At 43.7% G+C, this 21335-nt stretch overlaps 5 protein-coding genes and 1 long non-coding RNA gene across 7 annotated transcripts; 3 read left to right on the top strand and 3 right to left on the bottom strand.

Annotated features, from left to right (window-relative positions):
• Positions 1-57: 57 nt before the first annotated feature.
• Positions 58-6303, bottom strand: Sos (Son of sevenless guanine nucleotide exchange factor). The gene is made up of 7 exons (XM_020954798.2): positions 4895-6303; positions 4468-4825; positions 3422-4347; positions 2520-3368; positions 1249-2136; positions 594-1194; positions 58-532 (listed from the first exon to the last, which is right to left on the bottom strand). Exons 1-7 carry the CDS (start codon positions 5939-5941, stop codon positions 489-491), a joined length of 4713 nt encoding a protein of 1570 aa, XP_020810457.2. The 5' UTR covers positions 5942-6303; the 3' UTR covers positions 58-488.
• Positions 6304-6640: 337 nt separating this feature from the next.
• Positions 6641-7562, top strand: LOC110185658 (uncharacterized). Its single transcript, XM_020954617.2, has 2 exons — positions 6641-6756; positions 6810-7562. The coding sequence occupies exon 2, from the start codon at positions 7001-7003 to the stop codon at positions 7505-7507; it is 507 nt and encodes a 168-aa protein (XP_020810276.2). The 5' UTR covers positions 6641-6756; positions 6810-7000; the 3' UTR covers positions 7508-7562.
• On the bottom strand, positions 7522-8609 carry LOC110185657 (STING ER exit protein). Its single transcript, XM_020954616.2, has 4 exons — positions 8381-8609; positions 8161-8321; positions 7785-8099; positions 7522-7724 (listed from the first exon to the last, which is right to left on the bottom strand). Exons 1-4 carry the CDS (start codon positions 8499-8501, stop codon positions 7569-7571), a joined length of 753 nt encoding a protein of 250 aa, XP_020810275.1. The 5' UTR covers positions 8502-8609; the 3' UTR covers positions 7522-7568.
• Adat1 (Adenosine deaminase, tRNA-specific 1) lies at positions 8419-10726 on the top strand. The gene is made up of 2 exons (XM_020954615.2): positions 8419-9571; positions 9628-10726. The coding sequence occupies exons 1-2, from the start codon at positions 8673-8675 to the stop codon at positions 9935-9937; spliced, it is 1209 nt and encodes a 402-aa protein (XP_020810274.2). The 5' UTR covers positions 8419-8672; the 3' UTR covers positions 9938-10726.
• On the bottom strand, positions 10712-17643 carry CAH1 (carbonic anhydrase 1). The gene is made up of 3 exons (XM_020954963.2): positions 17522-17643; positions 11820-11978; positions 10712-11701 (listed from the first exon to the last, which is right to left on the bottom strand). Exons 1-3 carry the CDS (start codon positions 17553-17555, stop codon positions 11082-11084), a joined length of 813 nt encoding a protein of 270 aa, XP_020810622.1. The 5' UTR covers positions 17556-17643; the 3' UTR covers positions 10712-11081.
• LOC147643730 (uncharacterized) lies at positions 14188-14867 on the top strand. Of its 2 annotated transcripts, none has more exons than XR_015271492.1 (2): positions 14188-14551; positions 14620-14867. It is a non-coding gene; the product is annotated as an uncharacterized LOC147643730 (long non-coding RNA). The 2 variants fall into 2 exon arrangements; XR_015271491.1 differs by having other exon boundaries at positions 14218-14555.
• Positions 17644-21335: the final 3692 nt, after the last annotated feature.

Consider the following 21335-nt stretch of genomic DNA (forward strand, 5'->3'; position numbering starts at 1 on the left):
GAATTCTGAAATTTCATAACCCGACATTTTCTAAAAAAAATGAAAGATGTCGCCAACTGTCTAACAATAGTGTTATATTTTATTGTTTTACGTTCTACGATCAATACAATGTTTTTCGATATTTACAAATATTTATAATAATAATTATAATAACATAATTTCATTTTTGCATTTGTAGTTGTTGTTGTTGTTGTGTATCTGTATCTATAAATGTGTGTGTATGCATGTGTTGTGCTTCTTGTGTAAATGAGAGTTTGTATTTGTTTAATGAGTTTCGAATAATAAAAATCATCAGATCCAACTCGGTCCATATTTGCTGCATATGCCTATGTATGCCAACTAGAATACATAATTGTATCTACGTATATATCTCTCGTTCCGCTCATACATATATGTATATCTGCACAGTGGGCAGTGCTCTCAACATTGAATCTTACGGATCATACTCGTAGTTTGTTTTATCCTATCACATCGCCAGGCAATTTAAATTATTCTTGGTTTGTACTTGGGTAAAGAAACATCGTACCTTTATCTGTGTAAAGATGGGGAATTAATTTCAATGTCAAAGAAAGTTATGCTGCGTTGTTACTCACCTGGATTGTTGTAGAAGTTAGCACTTAGACTAGGTTTTGGTGGAAGTTTGGGAGTGCCTTCCAGGCTCGTGGCAATCGGAAAGATCTCCTTGGGGGACGAGCGCGTTTGCGTCTGATTTGAATGGTGCTGGTGCTGGTGATGATGATGGTGGGGCAGATGGGGCAGGTGCTGCGTATGATTGTGCTGGTGTCGCATTCGCGCGTAGGTGCTCGTGCAGGTGCTCTCAACCGGATGACTGGGAATGTTGGGGGACATGGGTGTGGCGGGCGTAAGCGGTGATGTGGTGGTCGAGGAGCTCAGGGCGGGCGAGATCGATTGCGGCGGCGGCTGTTCGTCCGTTCCTACTGACTGCGGTACCGTCACAAGCATTGTATTAATGGACCCCGACCCCGTCATCACTGGCTCCGATTGTTGGGCAGCTGAAGCAGCTCGCTTCTCGATCGCCGAGTTGCGGCGTATCATAATACTGCTGGTGTTGGGCAGAAGCAAGCTGCTCTTGCCCACAAACTCTTTGCCCTGGCTGTTTCGTGAGTAGCCCATGGAATGGTTGAGCCGTGGCGGTATGGGGGGAGGACTCAGTTCGCCATCGCGTGGAGGTAACTGGAAAAATAATATGTTGTACTTAGAATATTCATTCGACGATAAAACACTTACTGTGGGCGCGTCCGGTGCCTGTCGCTTTTGCGCCATGTCGGCACAACTCTCCGTGCGCTCCTTCCGTCGTGGCGGCAATGGAGGCGGCACAGCTCGATATTCTAGATTTGAGGCGGTTGGGACATTGACGTGCGGCGAGATCGGCACGGCTCCCGTCTGGCCCTGCTGATTGGCGCTATTGTAGTAGAAACCTCCCGTTTGCGGACTTATCTCTTCACCGGGCATTCCTCCGCTGCCAGTCATCATTCCTGTGAGCGTCACAGTACTGGAAATACTATGAGTGGGGCTGTACTGCATCCGCCCTTGGAATGGTGACCGGTTGCCGGTTGCCGTCTCATGCCGCGGACTAACCACCACCCTGTGCAGCGGGGAGGGCGGCGCATCTGACATGCCGATGGCAAAGGGATTACTGTCCGGCTGCGATTGAGTTGACAGATGCTCGGGCAGCGCTGGACTGAACACATCCATTGCAGGGGCCAGGGGGGTAGCGGCGTTGTTGGCCCACACATGAGCCCCCGGTTTTTTAGGGATATGTGGCGCCGCCACTGCACCCGCAACCCCGTTGCTGTGGTCCGCTCGACTGTGTAGCGGTGTGCCGCTCCAGCCGCTGGCGCTTCTATCCGGTATGAGAACTGGCGCGAAGACGGAGAACGCGTGCGGATTGTGCTGTGGACTCTGCTCCTCGGCCAGACCTCCAGTCGAAGAAGGATCAATTGTGCTGACCGACTGTGCCGCTGCTGTAGCTATCGTTGCGGCAGTTGCCGTTGACGAGGCTGCTGCTGCGGCTGTTGAGGTGCTATTCGACGCCTTGTTACTACTATTAGTCTGATTCTGACGACGTGGCTTGATGCCCGGCGATTTGAGCGGAATGTGTGGCCATTTACGTGGCTGAAAGAGATTTATAAATAATTGTACATTAATACAAAAATTGGTAAACCAAAAATATTCAAAAATGTAAGTATTAGCAATTATGCAATCATATAATATAGTTGATTTTATGAAAGAACTATGTATTTTTATGACATAATGATTTAACATAATATATCCACGGCAAAATAATCAAAGCTTAATGAAAAGCATGGTAATAAACATGGCAATAAACAAGATATTTAAAATAAATTGCAAATTCTTTTTATGCGTTGCGACTTGAGGCCATTTTAGGTCTTAAGGGTTTAAGACTCGAATTGTTTTACAAAGATTTTACTTCTTAATTTGCAGATTTTATCGCAGAGTATTTCGTTGACATTACTGATAAGGGAATAGGTACTTACAAATTTGGGCACTGTCTTGCAGTTCCTTGGCTCAATACGCATGCTTTCATTGTAGAGATAGTCGGACATTTGCTTGTCAGATAACCCGTTGAAGGGATCAAGCTGCTCGAGGAACTGTCGAATGGTGGACTCCTCGTTGAGGCAGTATGGCTGGTTCTGGTACTGTTGAATTTCGCCAATGATCTCTGCCACTTTTCGCCGCTTGGAGAAGTTGATTAGCTCCGTGTTGGCCAGCAGGTCGGGATTGCCCTCCTCCAGGTGCAGGATGTTGGTCAAATAGCGACCGAAGAATGGCACACATGGCGGATTGATGGATCTCAATCGCTCTTGATACTTTTTTAAATGATCGTCGCTGAGTTCGCGACACTCGTCCAGGAATTTCCTGTGACGCTCCGTCAGTCCTTGGAACGTCCACCGAAGCCGATAGACCGATGCTGTGCCCATTGCCGCGACAATAGAAAGGATCCCATTGAAATTGTTTAGCTCCAGCATCACCATCATCACCTCGATAGCTCGCTGCATGATCGCCAGACGCTCCTCGTAGTTCTCCGCCTCGGTGATGGACTTCTCTATCCAGCGCGTCACGTTGGTGGTGTGCTTCATTATTTTCAGTAGATTCGGACTCTTCACCTCTTTGTCCTTCTTAGTCCAGGGCGAACCGACAAGCTCCGATGGCTTTACATTCTTGTACATCTCGAACTCGAGCAGGGTGAGTTGGCGTGCCAATTCCAGTGGGTGCAGGGTTAAGAGCGTTATCTCGTCGTAGGCAACACTCAGATGATGCTCGATGGGTGGAGGATCGTGGCCATAGGCGTAGACAATCTTCTTATTGCTTTTCTCCTGTTCGTTCTGGGAATAATTTATTAGTAAACTTATAATTAAAATAATTTAATTCATCTTACCTTTCGCTGAACAATCTTGAGCACGGAGTCTACCCACTTGCGCATCGACTTGCCATTGACATTTGCCAGAAAGCTGAGGAGCTTTTGCAGCAGCATGGGATCCTTCTCAAAGTCGTAAAAGTGATGGTCCACCCAATGTCGGAGCACATTTAGCACTCGAAACTGTACCGGCTGAACGTACTCCTTGCGGTAGCGTTTCCAGTCCTCGCGATGCGTGTTCTTGTGCTCCTTGTTGTCGCCTCCAACGCCGCCCATCCCCCCAAGGGGTGCTGTGCCGGCGTCCTGATAAACCAAACTAGGATCAGGTATGTTAAAGCGTTCATCCAACAGCTGCAACAGCTGCTGAGGCGAGCAAAAGTAGCGATATGTGGTGAGGAAGGTGCGGACGAAAGTTGGATCGGCGTAGATGTGGTATGTGAGACGTTCGATCAGTTTGCAGAGCGTGGCTCCCTTGATCATCGGCACTCCAGCACTCTCACGCTCCTCTAACACAATGTTGTCACCGCTGTCCGGCACCGCAAACTTGTAGATCTCCGGACTGGGCATGCGGAGTGGATGTTTCTTTTCTATATCCTGCAGTATACTATCCAAAATACGATCGAGCATCGACTTGGTAATCACCATTAGCAGGTCGGCCATCCAGTCGTTTTTGTGCTGCGCATTCTTGGCCGTCAACACGATAGCCGGCGGCCCGCGGGGGACCAGCTCGAAACTGTTCTTTAGGTCGTCGCTGTCTGTTCGATCGTTAATTTTGACGCATCGCATAAAGAACTTCTCCTTTAGTCGGTAGTCGTAGGTGGTCGCTCCAGCCGACGGCGTTTGCTTCTTGGTGTTTGCTTTGCACAACACCATGAGGCCATCGAATAGAAAAACTTTGCGCTCGCTCAAGATCCGCTTTCCCGATCCCAACTTGCACAGCGAATCCTCTGCAAAATTTAAATTTAGTTGTCTTTGGTTAGAGAAGCTTCTTTCTTTCTTTTGAGGATATCTCAAGGATACCTCTACCTATAGCCCGTCATTTTGTATTTTTCAAACCCACTACTCACCTCGAATAAATTCATTACAGTTCTGACCCACGTCCTTGTCGTCCCAGTGCTCTACCTTCAGCTGAAGCTCTCGAGTCCGCTCAATGGCCAGCTGGCGTCGCACTCGCCCTCTCACTGGCACCATGCGCTCCTTTGACAGGCTGGCCATCACCTTCTCGAGATCACAGTGGAGCGGATGCAGCAGGCCCTGGACCTGCTCGAAGCTCTCAATGTCGTCCTGCGACGAGCTGAGATCCTTGAGAAGGTTTATGTATTCAAAGTAGACGAAGGCATGACAAACGGGCACCAGAAGCAGCTTGGGCAGATAGTACTTGACAGCGTCTCCAAAGCCGTGGCCCGCAGATCTAAGAGGTGAGGCCTACACAAGATAAAGAAAGAGACTGATTAGTAAGGATTATAATTTGATAGGACTTAGAAGCAAACGTACGCCAGGCTTTGACAGGAGATTCGTAAGGGCATCCCGCGATTCCTGCGATGTAACATCATGCGCATACTTCTTGTACACGTCAAACTCCTCGGCCTCGGCTAACTCCTCGAAACAGCTGCCCACACATGGGGCGTTCTGCTCCTGCGACATCTCGATGACGTCTTCCAGGGAGCCGAGAAGCGTCACCGTCACTTCGTAGATATCCATGATGTTGGAGAATATCGGTTCCAGCTCCTTGGGGTCCGACACTACCTTCACAAGCTCCTCGCGGAAGACCCGTATGATCATGTGCAGGTCGCGCTGGTACTGCTTCTCGTCGTGAATCAGCTCCTTGACGGTCTCTTCGTATGTGGCGGTGGCACGCTGGGCGGGCAGCGACAATGGGCTTGGCAGAATTTGCGCCTCGCTCTGGTTCAGCATGTCCATGAGGACACGGTCGGCGTTCATCACCACCTCTATGTCCTCCTTGGTTATCTCGCAGTGCGCGATCCTGATCACGTAGTCACCAGCCATTTTGAGGATATCAGCTGAGATATACTCGAGGACGGCCACGAGGAAAGCAGATACCGAGCTGTCGATCTTATACTGCAGCACATCCTTTTGGAGCAACGTGTGCACACGTTCCGTGGGCAGTACAGACTTTCGCTTCTTCGAGTTAATCACCTCCTTGGCTTCGTTGAGGGCCCACTGGTCAATAGGGGCCGGAAATGATTTGTTCACCTTCTCCTCCACGTCCTGGACGGAGTGGGGCAGCGGTTTGGCGCACAACATGGCCAGCAGGCGGAGGCAGAGTTTCTCCACGTAGAACAGTGCATCCTCTTTGGCGGTGACGTGAGGGTGCACCTGCTCCAGCACCTTTTTCAGCGATGGCGTGAACAGGCCTCGCCAGCGGGCCGCGTTCTCGCACTTGGTAAAGTCGTAGCCGTCGCAATCCTGCAGACCAGCCCCGCCCCCTCCACCACTTCCAGCGCTGCTGCCCCCGCCCCCCAGCCCAATCCCGCCTCCGTAGCTGATGGTGTGGGCATGGCTGCCGGATCCGGAGAACATCCTATCCGCCGAGGAGCCGTCGCTGCGTTGCTGTCGCAGCGCACTCTTTCCTTGGTGCCTTCGCCTTCCCTCCTCCTCCTCCCCGCCCGATGTTTGTATTAGTCAAGCGAAGAGTGGAGCGGACCCAGGCGAACCCGAGCTTCTGGAGCGTCTAAAGAGTGGAACGGCGCCACTGTGAGCGTCGCATTTTTCACACACACCCGATTCGCGTTCTTTTTTAGCACCGTTCAATGGCGATTTTGTTTTCTGTATATGTATCTTCTTTTTTTTTGTGGTTTAAGTGAGGTGGTTCGTCGCTTGGAAAAATTAGTGTGCTCGCCGCTGTTTTTGGCGTAACGTCATAACGCCTCGAAGAAGTGACTGGAAAAATCACGATTTCTTATTTTCTTCTAAGCTGGTAACATTCGCCTCTAGGCGGCGGCAAGTTTTTCCCTCTTCGTTGTTTAAATGATTTTGATAAAACTCTGTTGTGACTCATTTAAAAAAAAAATAATATTACGAATTGTTAAAAATCTTGCAGATTTTGCAATTTCCTAAATAAGTGGTGTTTTTGGTAGCTTAATTTTTCCTCTTGAAAGATAAACATCGTTTGGGGCATATGAAGAATATATAAATTGTCGTAAAAGTTTTCTGAATAATTTAAAATTACTACACAAATCTTTAAAGTGTAAGTATATTGTTACCATTCTACCCAGAACGGGAAGCAGTACTAAGTTGGCAGCACTAATAACTTTGACAGTGTTGGTAAACGTGCTCGCTTCACTGACAGATATTCCAGGAAAGAAGAAGCAATTTAAAAATCTCGTTTCAGAATGGTTCGTATTTATTATTTAATTTATTAAATTAATTCGGAACAGTCAATAAATAGGTTTCGCAATGGATTGCTTAAAAGTAAGCTATTAACTGGCTAGGCCACCTAATTTCCTTTAAACATTGGCGGGAGTATTCATTGAACATTTAGAAGCAGGCAAAAGATAGTAAAGTAGCAAGCTTTTAAACTTTATCATTGAAGTTTGCAAGATTGTTCTAAAATTGCTAGTGCTAAACAATCCAAAAATCATGACTTCTGAATACAAGATTAGTGTTGACCAAAATATGGAACGCGATCATAGCAACCTTCAGAGTTCCAGCCTGCTGTGGAACAGCGAAGCCATCGAGCAGTTGCGCCACCACTGGCAAGAGTATATTTCAGGCCTCAAAATGACGCCCACTGAGTTGCAGCTGTCAAAGGCTCGAGCCGATCGTGCACTCGATTTGGCCAGGTGCAACCAGAATAGGCGCTTGGGAGAGGCCTCACAGTCTTCGAAATGTGATCGCCCCTTGACTGATCTTTATAATTCCCCAAGGACAACATGCCGGATGAAGAAAATTCTCGACAAAGAAGTGCGACGAACCAGAATAGAAGTGCCTGACGATGAGAATCACTACTATCTTTGCCCTCAATGTGGACTTGTCAAAGACTATCGTCTAACGCACGAAAAACACGCTGAAAAGATGCGCCAGCGGCTCAAACGGCTTGTGGCAAAACATCCCAACCTGCAGCCAAGTTCCCAAACTTATTTGTAAATTCGCGATGATACAATAAATTTAGACACGAGGATATTTTATTTGGCGAACACAATGCTGACTATCTCTCCAGTAGTGTGCCGCGCTGTTTCTTTTGAGGCGGGGGCGCATCTTCTGGCTTTCCTTTGACGCCCACGTCGCTGAGTTTTCCGCCTTTTCGCTGCAACTGCTTCTCTATGATTCGCGCATTGTTTGCGTAGCTGTCGGCAATCTCACGCTGTTTGAATAAAGACAGAATTATTAAGATTGTCATGGATTTCTTGGGCTAAAAACTTACCGCTTCAATTTCGTCTTCCTCCTCGTCAATGGTGGACACCGTTACCGAGCTAAACTTGCCCATATTCTTTGTGTGTCTCGTTACCATGACCTTCTTTCCACTGGCGTCCACTATACCGGAATCCTCGGCGCCTGCGGTGGATCCAGCTGGTTTTGCGGCCGCAGGCTTTGTATTGCTCTTGCCGTTGCCCACTGAACTTAGGAGTTGGGCCATGGGCGCGTCGCCTTTGTTGCGTATCAGGGCATTGAACATAACAAAGGTCACTTGGGAGTCTGGGCTATGGCGATAGTAGAGTGGCAAATTGCAGCTGCGGCACTGCAGGATAATGGTAACAATTTAATTAGGGTCGACTGAATTGGATATTGGATCGACTCACCTTATACCGATACTGTTTCTCTATCGCGTTGCCCCTACTCTTTCGCTTTATGTAGAGCATCTTTGGCGTGGGATTGTAGGTCAGTTTATTCGCGTGCTCGTTAGCATTAATCACACGGGCATTGTCCACCTCTCGTAGCGGCAACTGGTCCAGGGTGCAATCTATAAAATCGAGTATATGATAGAATCAATGTGTTTTTTCTGGTCCACAATCAGCTTACCCAAAATCAAAGCCATCTTGCTGCACAGGCAATAGTATATGTTTAGTGGTTTCTCCTCATTGTATTCTTCCTGGTCCTTAGTATCGGAGCAAACGATGCTGCGCGAGACTACTTTTGGCATGATAAATTATAAATAAACTAACTTATTTTAGTTTTAAGCGAATTTCAATAATCTGTGAAAGTAAATAAACACAAACAGTGTGACCGGAGTGTAATAAACAAAGTGTACCACGGTGAATATGAAGCGCTGGTCACACTAGTTGCGGTATAAATAAATAAATTATTTTAAAGAATGTGTGCTAATGGGATCGACAAACCGTCCTTACAAGATATAGCAACGATCTGCTTTGACAAATTTAAATCACTGCCAAAGACCGGCAAACCCACTTTGAACCAGTGGACAGTTTTAGCCGGGATTGTAGAGTATAACCGAAAAACTGATAGCCTTAAAGTGGTGGCTATCGGCTGCGGAACAAAGTGCATTGGTTCCTCCAAATTATGTCCCAACGGCTACCTTCTGAACGATTCCCATGCCGAGGTTCTAGCGCGTCGAGCTTTCCTGCGATATCTGTACCGAGAGCTGAAGCAGGAGGGGATTTTTCAGTGGGACAGCAAGCAAAAGCGCTACAAGATCGATGATCACTTGGAGTTTCACTTTCTGAGCACTCAGACGCCCTGTGGCGATGCCTGCATACTGGCTGAGAGTGATGGAGAAAAGCTGGCCAAGCGTAAGAGACTGGATGAAGAAGCATCCGAGATGGTTTATACTGGCGCCAAGCTGATACGCGACCCCGAATCGGATGTAGCGTCCGATGACATGCAGCAGACGCCAGGAGCGCTGCGAACCAAACCAGGACGTGGAGAACGCACTTTATCCATGTCGTGCAGTGATAAACTTGCGCGCTGGAATGTGCTTGGAGCGCAGGGCGCTTTGATAGACTCGCTGATCACCAAGCCTATCTACTTCAGGAGCCTTAACTTCTGTTGCTCCGATGCCCATAGGGAACCCTTGGAGCGGGCCATCTTCAGGCGTTTCGAAGACAAGTCGTTCCAGCATACCCGATTTCAGCCCCAAAAGCCACAAATACGCATTGACAATAGTTGTGAACTATCATTTGAGCACGCTCAGCGTCTAGATTTGCAGCCTTCCCCCAATGGCTTGGCTTGGTCGCTTCTGCCAGAAGAACTAAGGTATAATCATTCCTATTTCCTTATTTTGTCACATAATTCAGTCCTAATATTCACAGACCCTATGATATTTCTGTTAACGGAACGCGACAAGGGGTAACCAAGAAGAAGATGAACACATCCCAAGCTGCCTCGGCAGTTAGCAAATACAGCCTATTTAAATCCTATCAGGATCTGCTTTGTTCCAATCCAAAAGTCAGCGACATCCGATCACAAAACGTGTTAGCTTTAGAGCACATATCGTATTTAGCCAGTAAAAATTTGGCTGTTGAGTATCAATTGGCGTGGGAACAATTAAAAAGTTGTTATTTCCTTCAATGGACAAATAAACCCAAGGATTTGCTGAACTTTACTATTAGAAATGTTTAGTGGAAAAGGAAATATGCTTTTTAAATCCCTCAAGTAATGATTAAAGCTTAGGAACTGTTGGATCAAATTACAATTGCAAGCGTTAACCGAAGCTAGCTAGCTTCCTTTCTTGTTAGTTTCAATATTATATACATTTGTCAGTGTTGATTTTATATTTCTTTTATAAAACTGAATAGGGAAAGACTTAGTGTCACGTTCGCAAGGGAACGTTTCAATCAATTATACGACCAAAATATATGAAACAGTTGTAATGTATGAGAATTATAGTTTATGAACTACTCTTTACATTTTCTCATTTCAAACTCATTTTTTTTATTTAAAACAAAAAAAGAGAAAAAAGGGGACAAAGTTTTTAAACCTTTACCCTTTTGATAACCAAGTAGAGCAAATGCCCACTCTAGGTACTAAAGTTCCGTTGGAAACCGAAGGTAATGATTCTTAATTGAGCGCTTCTCATTAAGAATCATTACTACAGGTAAGGATGGTATAAAAGCATTAAAAAGCATCTATATGGATGCCTTTAGCGTTAAGCCCACCCTATATAACCTTAAGAAGTTACATTAAAATATGATCTCTTTATTTTACCTTTCAAACTGTTATTCTATAAAATACCAAACTGTCTAAGAACATCTTGACTGAATCATAGTTATCCTGAATCCCTAAGCTAGGGGTTCGTCTACTTTAATTTATTAAAAAGCAGATGCAATATTTACATAAACCAGCTGTAAACGAATCAATCGAATACTTTAGAGTAATAATAAAAATGCGCTCCACATTTTTCATATGCAACATTTAAGCGATTTATATTTAGTTTGTAATACCATAATAATATTAATCTAATTGTCATTTTGCAAACGTTTTACGAACAAACAAACGAACAGGCGTACATTTAATGTTACAGCTAAACAAACACTGATGCGAGTACGGATACGTATGCCCGTGGAGGCGGTATGCTTGCTGGGAGTAGTACGAACTAGAGACGAGAATTGAACAGTGGGATGTGCTGGTCCAGCTCGAGGCGTAGTCCGATCCTAGGGTGCTGCTGCGCTAATGAATGCGATGATGTGTGAGGTGCGAACAGCTAAGCGTGTGACTCGAAGGCGTCGACTATCCAAGAGGCGGCGGTGACCCGGGCTTGAGGCGATCAATGGCCACCGATCTCGCGCAGCTCACGCTTTCCCAGCGGCAGAGGGGGGCGGAAGTTGTTGATGACCTTGCCGTTGAACTCGTTGCAGGGACACTCTTCCTTGACATCGTAGGCGTTCAGGTTGCGCATGGCGTTCAGCTGGTCGTCCGACACCTCGATGGGCGTCTTGAAGACGATCCAGATGACCGACTCGGAGCAGGGAGGGGTGGTCAGGGAGCCCTCATATGTCCAGTAGGTGTGCACATCGGGCAGCAGCTTACCGGGATCGCAGCCCTGGGGCAGAGTGACACGGTCGCCCTTGTGCAGGACGAACTGCAGCAAGCTGCTCACCTTGTCCAGCTCGGCATGGTGGGCACCGGCCTGCAGGAACACGCCCAACACAGCCAGGCCATCGGGAGCAGCAGCAGCCTCGCCAAAGGACTTGTACTTGGTTGTGTTCCAGTGCACGAGGTGGAGCTCGCCGGCGTAGGATACACCGTCGACGGTGTGCTCCGAGCCCTTGGAGTCCGTGCAGCCCCAATGGCAGTGGAACTGCTCCAGCTTGAAGATCTGGTTTCCAAGCGGTCCACCAGTAAGCTCGGACTTTTCGCCGTTCACATCCACGCGCCAGCAGTAACCTATAAAAAAATTATGAAAAATATTACAATGTTGAACTTTAAATGATGCATTATCCCATTTTATTATAAATTTAATTACAATGGGTGGTTAGTCATTATGATGTGAACGAATTCTTACCAGGATTAACCAGGCTCTTAGTGTGCTCCGGCACATACTTCCACTTGAGGGGAGAGACCTTCAGATCGCTGCCCTTCTTGGCGCTGGAAGGCGTGATGTCGACGGGCGACTGGCGATGTCCCGACGCCTGCGGGTAGTCCTTGGCCCAGTGGGCGGGACCTGAAAAACGAAAATTGAATGGGATGGGTTAGGAGACACAGTCACTGCTGTCATTAGGTGTTTACTCTGGTATGTTTGCCACCTAAGCTAGGTGCTAATCCATCGATAAGGCTAACAATAAATCAAGTAAAATCAATTTAGTCTAGTGCTCGACGTTAATTAAGGGTCATTAAGCCAAGGAATCCAACCTTGATGGACTAGTTCACTTAAAACCAAATAAATGCTAGTTTAATTTTGACAAAGTCCCTTACTATTTTCCTAATGAGTCGTATTAATCATTCGGCTATTAAAGAACAATGATAAATATAAAAATCTTGAATTGTGGATAGCAAAGTATTTTATACAATTTGATATTTAAAGTCGCAATAAATGATACAATTATTTGAAATAATAAACTTAAGAAAAGGAAGCTTGTACCCAGAAACTACTTTACTGGAATTAAATGTAGATAAATAAATAAATGATATAATAAAACTAGATAATTGCAGGACTTGTCAATGTCAACTATAATCTGCTGGCCGTAAAATTTTTTATGAAAATATCATTATTTACCGAAACATTGGCTCAAGATCTTATTTATGGGGGTGTCGCCAGCCTCGGCGTTTACTCAACTGGCAGTCATAATATTTGCATAGACTTTTATCTGACCAACCTACCGGCTGTGGCAACACAAGTATTTGCTCATCTCCTGTTTGCTGCAGTTTACGACTCGCATATGTACATATATAACGGTATGCGTATTCTTTTTAATTACTGCCAGAGTGGTGTGCAAAGTCAGAACAAATGTTGACACAGAGAACCACGTCACGTGCCAGTAAAATCACTCTGAAGACCGCAGGCCCGCCCGGTCATGTGATAGGATAGGTTGCAGACGCACGATCCAGATAAACCGCAAAAGTATGGGCTGACTTTGTGTTTACTTGTGGGATCTGGAGGGAGAGGGGGAGCACTGCTTGTCTAAACCTTACCAAACAAATAACTTATAAATGCTCAGTTGCAATAATGTTAGTTTGCTGATTGGTTTCCTCGGACACAAAGAGGGTGACAGCATTCTTATCGAAGACACCACCGCACAAAGCCCCATTTGTCATATGATAAATCACCGAGCTCAAGGCGTCAAAAGCTTTGTCGCTTCTCGTATTTATTTCACTGATTCCCAAAGTCCTCTATTAAATTGATAGTAAATTATAAAGTCAGGTGAAATGCATTTATCAAAGCCGAAATCAAGATCTTTATTCCCTTTCCAGGTGCAAAACGTTTATGTAATCGAAAATCGGGCCACATGTCGCATGAATGTCACGTATACGCCGTGTTAGGCATACAAAAGAACAAAAGAGTGAAAACTTCAGTCCCCATGCACGATCCTTTCATGATTTAGCAGCCAAGTGTAAATTTCCGGTCATATTTAGCACATTGCCGTTTATAATATGCAATCAAATTGAATTGTTGAAAACTTATGAAAATATCTTTTGAGGTTCTATAAGTTTATTTCAGTCCACTTTTGTTACAGAGTTGAAAATGAGTCAGAAATCTCCATAAAAAATTACAAAATATATATATAAATATGTGACTTATTTTCGAGTAAATAATGTGAATGCTTAGAAGGCATTATGAGGCAAATATTTGCAACTCTCTCTCTCTACATTTAAATGTATATTTACAATCGCTTCTGTCAGGCATTTTGTTTTTATTTACTTAACTATTTTGTTACTGCCAACTTTAGCTGTAAATACCTTAAGATCACCTGGCGACATTTTTGCAGTGTCGGCGATAACAATGGACTGCCACAAATTAAAAGTAAAAGAAAGCAAATACAGGCAAGGAAATAGCGCACTTGTTTAAACAGAAAGGTGGAGATCGGAAATAACCAGTCTGAACTTGGCAATTTATGGTCTCGGGGTCCCTTGAAGCTGATTAAACAAGCCTCACTTAAAATTACTTTACAAACTGCAAATTTATCTTTCGGCACGCTCATCAAATAATGCATCATCGCTTTACACTTTATACCATTTCAATTAGGATCAGAAGAAACAAAGGCAACAGCGTAATTGTTGCCATTAATGCTGTGATAAAATCTAAACGGCTTTATAATTGAGTTACGGCAAACAATTTGCACACAACCATATCTCTGTAAATACCCCAGCAGAACAGAAAAAATGACGCTGTCAGGGAGAACTTGTTCCGGAAACAGAATTAACATGGAATCTGCAACAAATATTTCCCAGCGAGAAAGCGTTGCAGTCTTGACTTCCCCATTTGTCACAAGCACCGCAGAGCTAAGGGAGGATGAACAAAATATACGCCTTAGAACCTTTCCGACAACTTAAAAAGGCTATTAAGTGATATAATAAAAAGTTAGCTATTAAAATTTACAATTAACGAGCTGAACGTTCTAAGTGAGCCTTGGGATGATTAGATCTGCTGGGGAATCATCGGATTTGGAGGGAGGCATGAGTTTGTCGCGTGTTTTTTCCTTCCTGTGAGCGATCGTAAGGAAGTACTCAAAAAAACTGGTTTCGGTCGGAGACTCCACCTCCTGCCACCCATCCCCCTTGAGCTTCGAATTCCGAGTAGTGAGTCAGTATTTGATGATATATATGATATATATAACTGCAGTGCTGGGGCTTTTGTCTTTTTATAGGCACTCAATTGACCAGGCTAAAAAACGAAGAGCCTCGACCACTATGGCCCACAGTTGTCGCTTTAAGAAGCCCCAAAAGTGCCTTCGGGCCATGGCCTACCTAGGCCACGAACACGACATTTATCTAATGGAGAAGGAAACAAATAAATAACCACCCCATGCAACCCTTCAATCACCTGCTAAAATTTTTGCTGTAATTATTTGTTTGCATGTGAGAAACGGTGACAATAAAAACGCAAATGGAATAATTGAATTGCCACAAAAACTAAGGAAAACGAAATGGGTTCGTAACCAAAGTGCCCAATGAAAAGTTTAACCTTTCAAGTGTTCAATATTCGAGATGAGAGAGTAGTCACGTTCAAAATTCATTTATGGGACAGTATAGATCCATTTGAGCAAAGTGTTTTTGGTTTTCCTAAAATTTTCCAACCCGAGAATTGATGCCTTGCTTTTTTATACAGATTCCCTTATATATAAATGTATATGTATGCGAATAAAAATGTTGGTTTTCATCGGAATAATTTTATTAGCGCGCCCAATAAAATATCTGGATTGGCAAGTCAAGTGGTATATATCTATATAGCCGGCCAAAAATAATATCAAACTGGCGATATCTCTCGCACGTTCCTTGCGTGAGAAATTATTTTCGCGAGTCTATTTTTTGTGTTTTTCCAACCCTCTAATAAATATTGTCTTTAATGACCGGGTCTGGATTTGATCTGACGATTAAATGTTAAATAAAAACGCATTGAATTGATAGAATCTAATGAAAACATCGTCATTCTACTGCAATTGTATACTGACTCAATTATTTCGTAAGTAATTTTGATCCAGCCGAGAAATTGCTAAGTCAACAAAAATATAAATAAAACTTTAGAGCTCCATCGATCATTTTGATAATGACAATTTAATGATACAAACATATAGTACACAAATTTTGTGTTTTTCCTTTATCATCGCAAGATAAAGAAAAGTTCCGACAAAGATACCTCCTCTTGGGGGGGGGGGTTAAAAGTAGGTTTAAACCAGTAGGGTCAAGAGCGTTACGGCACTTGCGATTTAATCAGCTGATATTGATAGGAAATCGGTTTCGGGATAGTTGATTGATCTTCACACACATGTGTGTGTGAGTAGCAATCTGTATTGTCCAGATGGAAGCGTGTCAGTTACCATTCAGACAGTTCTGACGGTGCCAGAGGTGAGACACAACCTGGGCTCTCTGATAAGGACGGCGGCTGCACTGATCGCGCAATCTCTGGCGAGAGCACAAACATATGACACAGAAGTTTCTCATGCTTTATGTGGGCATTCCGGCTTTTTAAGGGAGGAGCTTGCTGATAAGGCTCTTCTTGGGCTGGAAATTTACCAGCGCGGCGCGATGCGAAATCAGTATCGAAATAGGCATCGACATCGAATCAATCAGAGCAATCACGCCCAGTTAAGCGAATCAATTGAAATTGTCAAAAAATGGAAGTTCTCTGTCGCTTTCTAAATTGATATGTCGCTATTTGTGTTATTTATCAAGCATACGATACGTGGACAAGCAAGTTACGTATACGTGTATGACCAAGACTTTGGCCGCCGGTGGAACCGGTCCGGCCGTGTCCTTAAGCGCCGAAGAACATGCACTTGACAAGCAAATGAATCGCCTTCAAAGCCGCGAACAGAGACGCTACGGAGACGGGGGCCTGGGGCTGTGCAGAAAGAGCCGAAGACGGAGCCAAATCGGCTGCGAAAACAATCGAATCGAACGCTCGATCGGCCGCTCGAGAACTCGAACTGCGAGTCGAAGTCGAACCCGTTTGCTCCGCGAGGCGGTTGACTCTGGCGGGGGCCGATCGGTGGGTTGGTGGCTTGGTGGGAAGCACCCGATCACGAGACTCAGCTCGTGCGAAACTCCCCAACCCAAAGCAGCGCTCCCCAGCGACTTAATTAAAACCCAATATTCATGAGTGTCCGCTTCTAATGACGGGGTCTGTTTGCGCAACTCATCGTTCACTGCTTCGACTTGCTTGTGAGGCATGAAATCGAAGTGCAGGGCGTTCATGAATTGCATTAGGAATTGCCTGGGAGGCATTGGGTAATCGGTTCTTTAGTCAACGTCGGAAGTAATCCCCACACTCGATACTCTTTCTTCCTCTCGCCCCTACAATCTATACCCTATCCGTGATAACGCGATTCATAGACTGATTTGACGTGCGTTTAAGTGGTAAATTATCTGACTAATTGCCTATTTATTAAGGGTTCACTCACATATCGCTCTGGTTGTTTTCTTTATTGTTTTGACGCTTTATTGGGTTAGGCTTACCCTACTCGGAGTCTACGTCTTTGGCCAGCTATATATATATATATATATATGTATATGTATCTAGCCAATATCTTATCGTTTAACGACTAATTTAAAGAGCCCTGCTGGATTCCAGGGTGTGACGTATTTCGCCAGATAGATAGATCATGTTTGTTTGCAATAAAAACAAAATGGGGGATAAATTCCTGTGTCGCGAGTATATACAAGACAACAGATGTTTTCTTTACAAAAGATTGCCGCAGTGTTGTTGAATTGTTGTGGAAATTCCGCAAACGCGATCAAGAGCACGGGAGCATCTTTTCGTTGGGGAAGGAGAAGGAAACCGGAGAAAATCTTGTTATTGAGCCACGCATGCGCATCGTGTGCATATGACTCAAAATATTTAATTCGGAACCGAAGCAGACGGGCGATGTCTGATTAGACGAAGGCCAGACTACGGAGCAAAGTAAACAAACCGATGCCCAAAGCGGGAACCTGATTCGGATGCTGCCAAAACTCAAAACAAACAAGTGAAGTCCAAGAGCGAGTCCGAGTACGAGTGCGAGTGCGAGTGCGATTGCGGGTGCTCTTTTAAGCCAAGTCGCGAGAGCTTACCGTTCTCTTCGGTGTAACCCCAGTGGTGGCTCATCTTCTTAATTGATTTTTTGGATTGTTTTTTTTTTTGGAGGACTCTGGAGGTCTTTGGATGGTTGTTTCACTCGCGGATGGCGGCACGCGTCTGACTTTCCCTGGGGATCGCACCGATTGTTTTATAGGACCAGTAGCCGGGAATATCACCGAATCGCGAAACTTATGGAACGCTGACTGTTTGGTTAGTCCGCTGATTGTAGACTGCCGGACCCGGGCAGCGCCGCTGACTTGAAACCTGACGGCAACGTCGACGGCGGCAGCACGCACCTTACGAGCGGCGGCAGCGGAAGAGAGCGGGCCCCATCGCCTTTTAGGAAAGAGAATGGGAGAGCAGGAGAGCAGGAGAGTCACCGAGTTAGTGAACTAAACTACCGCTTAACCCCCGAGTCGTGGGTGGTTAAGGGGGGGCAGGCAGGGTCGGACGCCTACTGTTGCGGCTGCGGCGTCATTAGAACCGTTGACAGAGCGACCAGGTTCAATAGTTTGCCGCTGGCCAGCCGTACTTGAGCCCGGCACTATGGGGCGAATACGTAATAAGTTCGTTTTCGATTTCACAGAGCTGCCAGCACCCGGTAGTCGGTTTATTTGCACTAGCTAACCGTTTGACCTTGACTCTGGAGTGAAGGCTGTCCGGGATCGGTGGTCAGGATTGGATGAATCGGAAGGAAATCAATTAGTTTTTAATTAAAATCAACTACTTTTTGCGCGCCACGATCGATTGCATTTTAAATAGATCACGTGACTTTGATTTACATTAGTATTTGGCTAATTAACTTCTTACAAAAGTACAAACAATAATTTATCCAAATATATATAATATTTAATACAAATATTTTTAACATTAAAAAGTTACACTTAAAGAAAAGAATAAGCCTGTTTGCTTATGTGGAATCAGTGCTATTTTCTTTTATAATAAAAAACACTCTAAAATAAGTTATGTATATTTATAATACTGACGAGAGTATAATGTGATTAAATAAATTTTTAAATAAGTAAATACCTAAATTATGATTTTTATTAATAACGTACGTTTTTGTAACGTAATGGCTGATTTCTAATTGTAATTTTAAGTATTTTCTGTTTTTATTCAATTCGATCAATGTCATACCAAAAAAATTCTTTTAAAATTAAATGACAATGTAATAATTTTATATTATAAGTATATAATAAATCAAGAAAATAAACTAATACATATCACGGATATCTGAGCAGCATTGATGTTGATTATTGTATGGTGAGGAAAGTTTGTTCTTGTTTATTTTTTAATTACCATATATAACTATTCATAACTAAATTATATTTTAAAATATACAAATAAAAATAAAAATAGGGCGACTAGTAGTAGTAGTTTCTAAATTATATTTTAAAAGATACAACAAAATAAATCTTACGACTAACACTGTTAAAGAAATTTAATGCAATATTAAGTCATATTATTCCTAAAAAAGACTGAAGGCTTCAGTCGCTCCGGCTCACATCATTGCAACAAGGAATTGTAATCGGTTTTTCAATAAATATAAATACCAAACAAAATATATTCCTAGAAATTGTGCAGCTCATGCTCTGCCGTTGAAGTAATTTTTGTTTTGCAACCATTTTAAAATATTTATCACTAGTGCGTTCCATTCCATTCCACTGTGGTTAGACACTTTGTAAATTGCTCCATACATGCCCGTAAATGTTTTTTTTTTTTTTTCGGTTTTGTTGTTGAACTTTTGTGCATTGTTTTTGTTGCTGCTGTGGGACTTAAAGCGTGATCGCGATCGCGCGTACTGAAACGCACATATGTACATACTTTCACAAGTTTTTTACATATATCTCAATATATAAGTATCACGGATCGTGGTGGGGGAAATGGGGATGGGCATGGTGCTGGAAATGGCGATGGCGATGGCGACACGCTAATCGTAGCATATTTGAGGGGAACCGGCTCTCTCTCCGCGGGGACTTGGTCGGGATGGTCAGGGCGAATCGAAAAGGGAGGTAAGGGATGGGAAGGGGCCGGAGGGATCCATAATTTCCATCAACGCGCTGCTCTCATGTTATTCCATTAGTCCATTAGGCTGTGCACAGTCAGCGCTTAGCACGAAGCCACTTCAGCGAGTTAAGAGTAGAATTTGTCACTAATTTCAATTCTGCCCGCTGCTGTTGTTTTGTTTTCTCAGCGATGCACAATAGAATATGAGTTGGTTACCCAATTTCACATTTCACATTCGGGCTTCCTTTCAGCTCCGATCGGGGATACGCTGGCCAACATTGCGTATGCGCAATTAATTCGGCCCGTGTGAAATTTTCTTGTGGCTGTTTGCATTGGGCTCAAGTCTTATCGCACTATTTTCACAGTGCGCCACCGGGCTTGTTTTCCAATTAGCCGTGCATTATTATTTGCGCTTTTCAACCCCCGCCCCAGATGCCGCCCCCAGTCATCCCAGCGAACCCCACCTCACGTGCAGTTCTACCCGTTTGCTTCCGCCTTTTGCCTTTCCGCTCACCGCTTTGCAAAATGGAAATGGGAATGAAAATGGGAATGCGAATGTATCTGGTTAGAATTTGATTTAAGCTCCCGCTCAAACAGCCCACTTCAAGGTCGAGTAATTATTGTTAATGTAAATTAACTGAGTCCATGTGACGGGCAAAGTTTTTGGGTCGGAAATGGGAACAGGAACGGGAACGGGAACGAGCACTGTGATCGGTGCAAATTGAATGCTAAAAGGAGCAGTGGAAGACGTAACCACAGTAATTTCTGCACAAATTAAATAGATTTGCCCTTAGTGACAGACTATTCAGAAAGTCAAATTAGCAACGAGTTAGGGGAAAATTAATACAAATGTTTAAGTAAACAAGTAACGATTTATTGTAGGGAACCATATAGATAATATTAGATGTCCTTACGTATATATTTATATTGTAAAATTGTAAATCATTAATGGTATTCTACCGGGAAGAACTTGAGAATGCTAAATCAGAGATCTTTTATCAGATACATATTATCTGTATGTCAGGATCAGGCACAGAATATCAAGTTTGTAGCATGATAACAAAACCCAAATGTCAAGCAGGCCGAATATGTAAAAAGTAAAGGTGTACCCATCGTCATGAGTCTTTTATTCTCTATATAAAGAGTCTAAACTATTTATTCCACTTATAACTATTTTATTTAATAATGTGAATATACATATACATAATTTAAATGATAAGGTTTATTTTGTATTAATCCTGTTCTTATTTTCGTACCTAATATTTATTATTTTGCTTTATATTTATATTTCTTAAAACATCAAAAACTTTAGAATAATAAGAAAAAGACTGTAGTTGAAAAAGTAAATATTTACCAGAAACTAGAAGATTATTTTTGGATATTTACACAGATAACTTTTATCTTAAGAGGTTACTGTTTTCATCAGGAAAGATTTCAGACAGTTCAAGCAACTTTTCAAGGCAAGGGCAACGACACACAGTGACCTTTTTATTTGCAAAAGAAACAATAGTTTATTATTTTTTCTTAATCATTTGCTTCGACAAAAAACTTGGTTAAACCTCCGTACAAGAAATCTTGTCAGTTTCCTTTATTATTTTTAGGGTAATTGGATCATGTTTGTTTCTTAAATTATTTCTAAGCTGGTAACACGCGTGGCGAAGGATTTGTTTTTATTCTAATTTGCCAGCAACTGTTGAGCGCAATAATTCACTTTTATTAGGCATATATAAGAGTACGGACTGCGTGCTTTGTTAAAGATCTTGAACTTTAGTTTGCACTTGGCTTAAGTTGGATTGAGGT

This window comes from Drosophila serrata, unplaced genomic scaffold, assembly GCF_035046125.1.
Source record: "Drosophila serrata isolate PLE 108 unplaced genomic scaffold, ASM3504612v1 contig_245, whole genome shotgun sequence".
NCBI lineage: Eukaryota > Metazoa > Arthropoda > Insecta > Diptera > Drosophilidae > Drosophila > Drosophila serrata.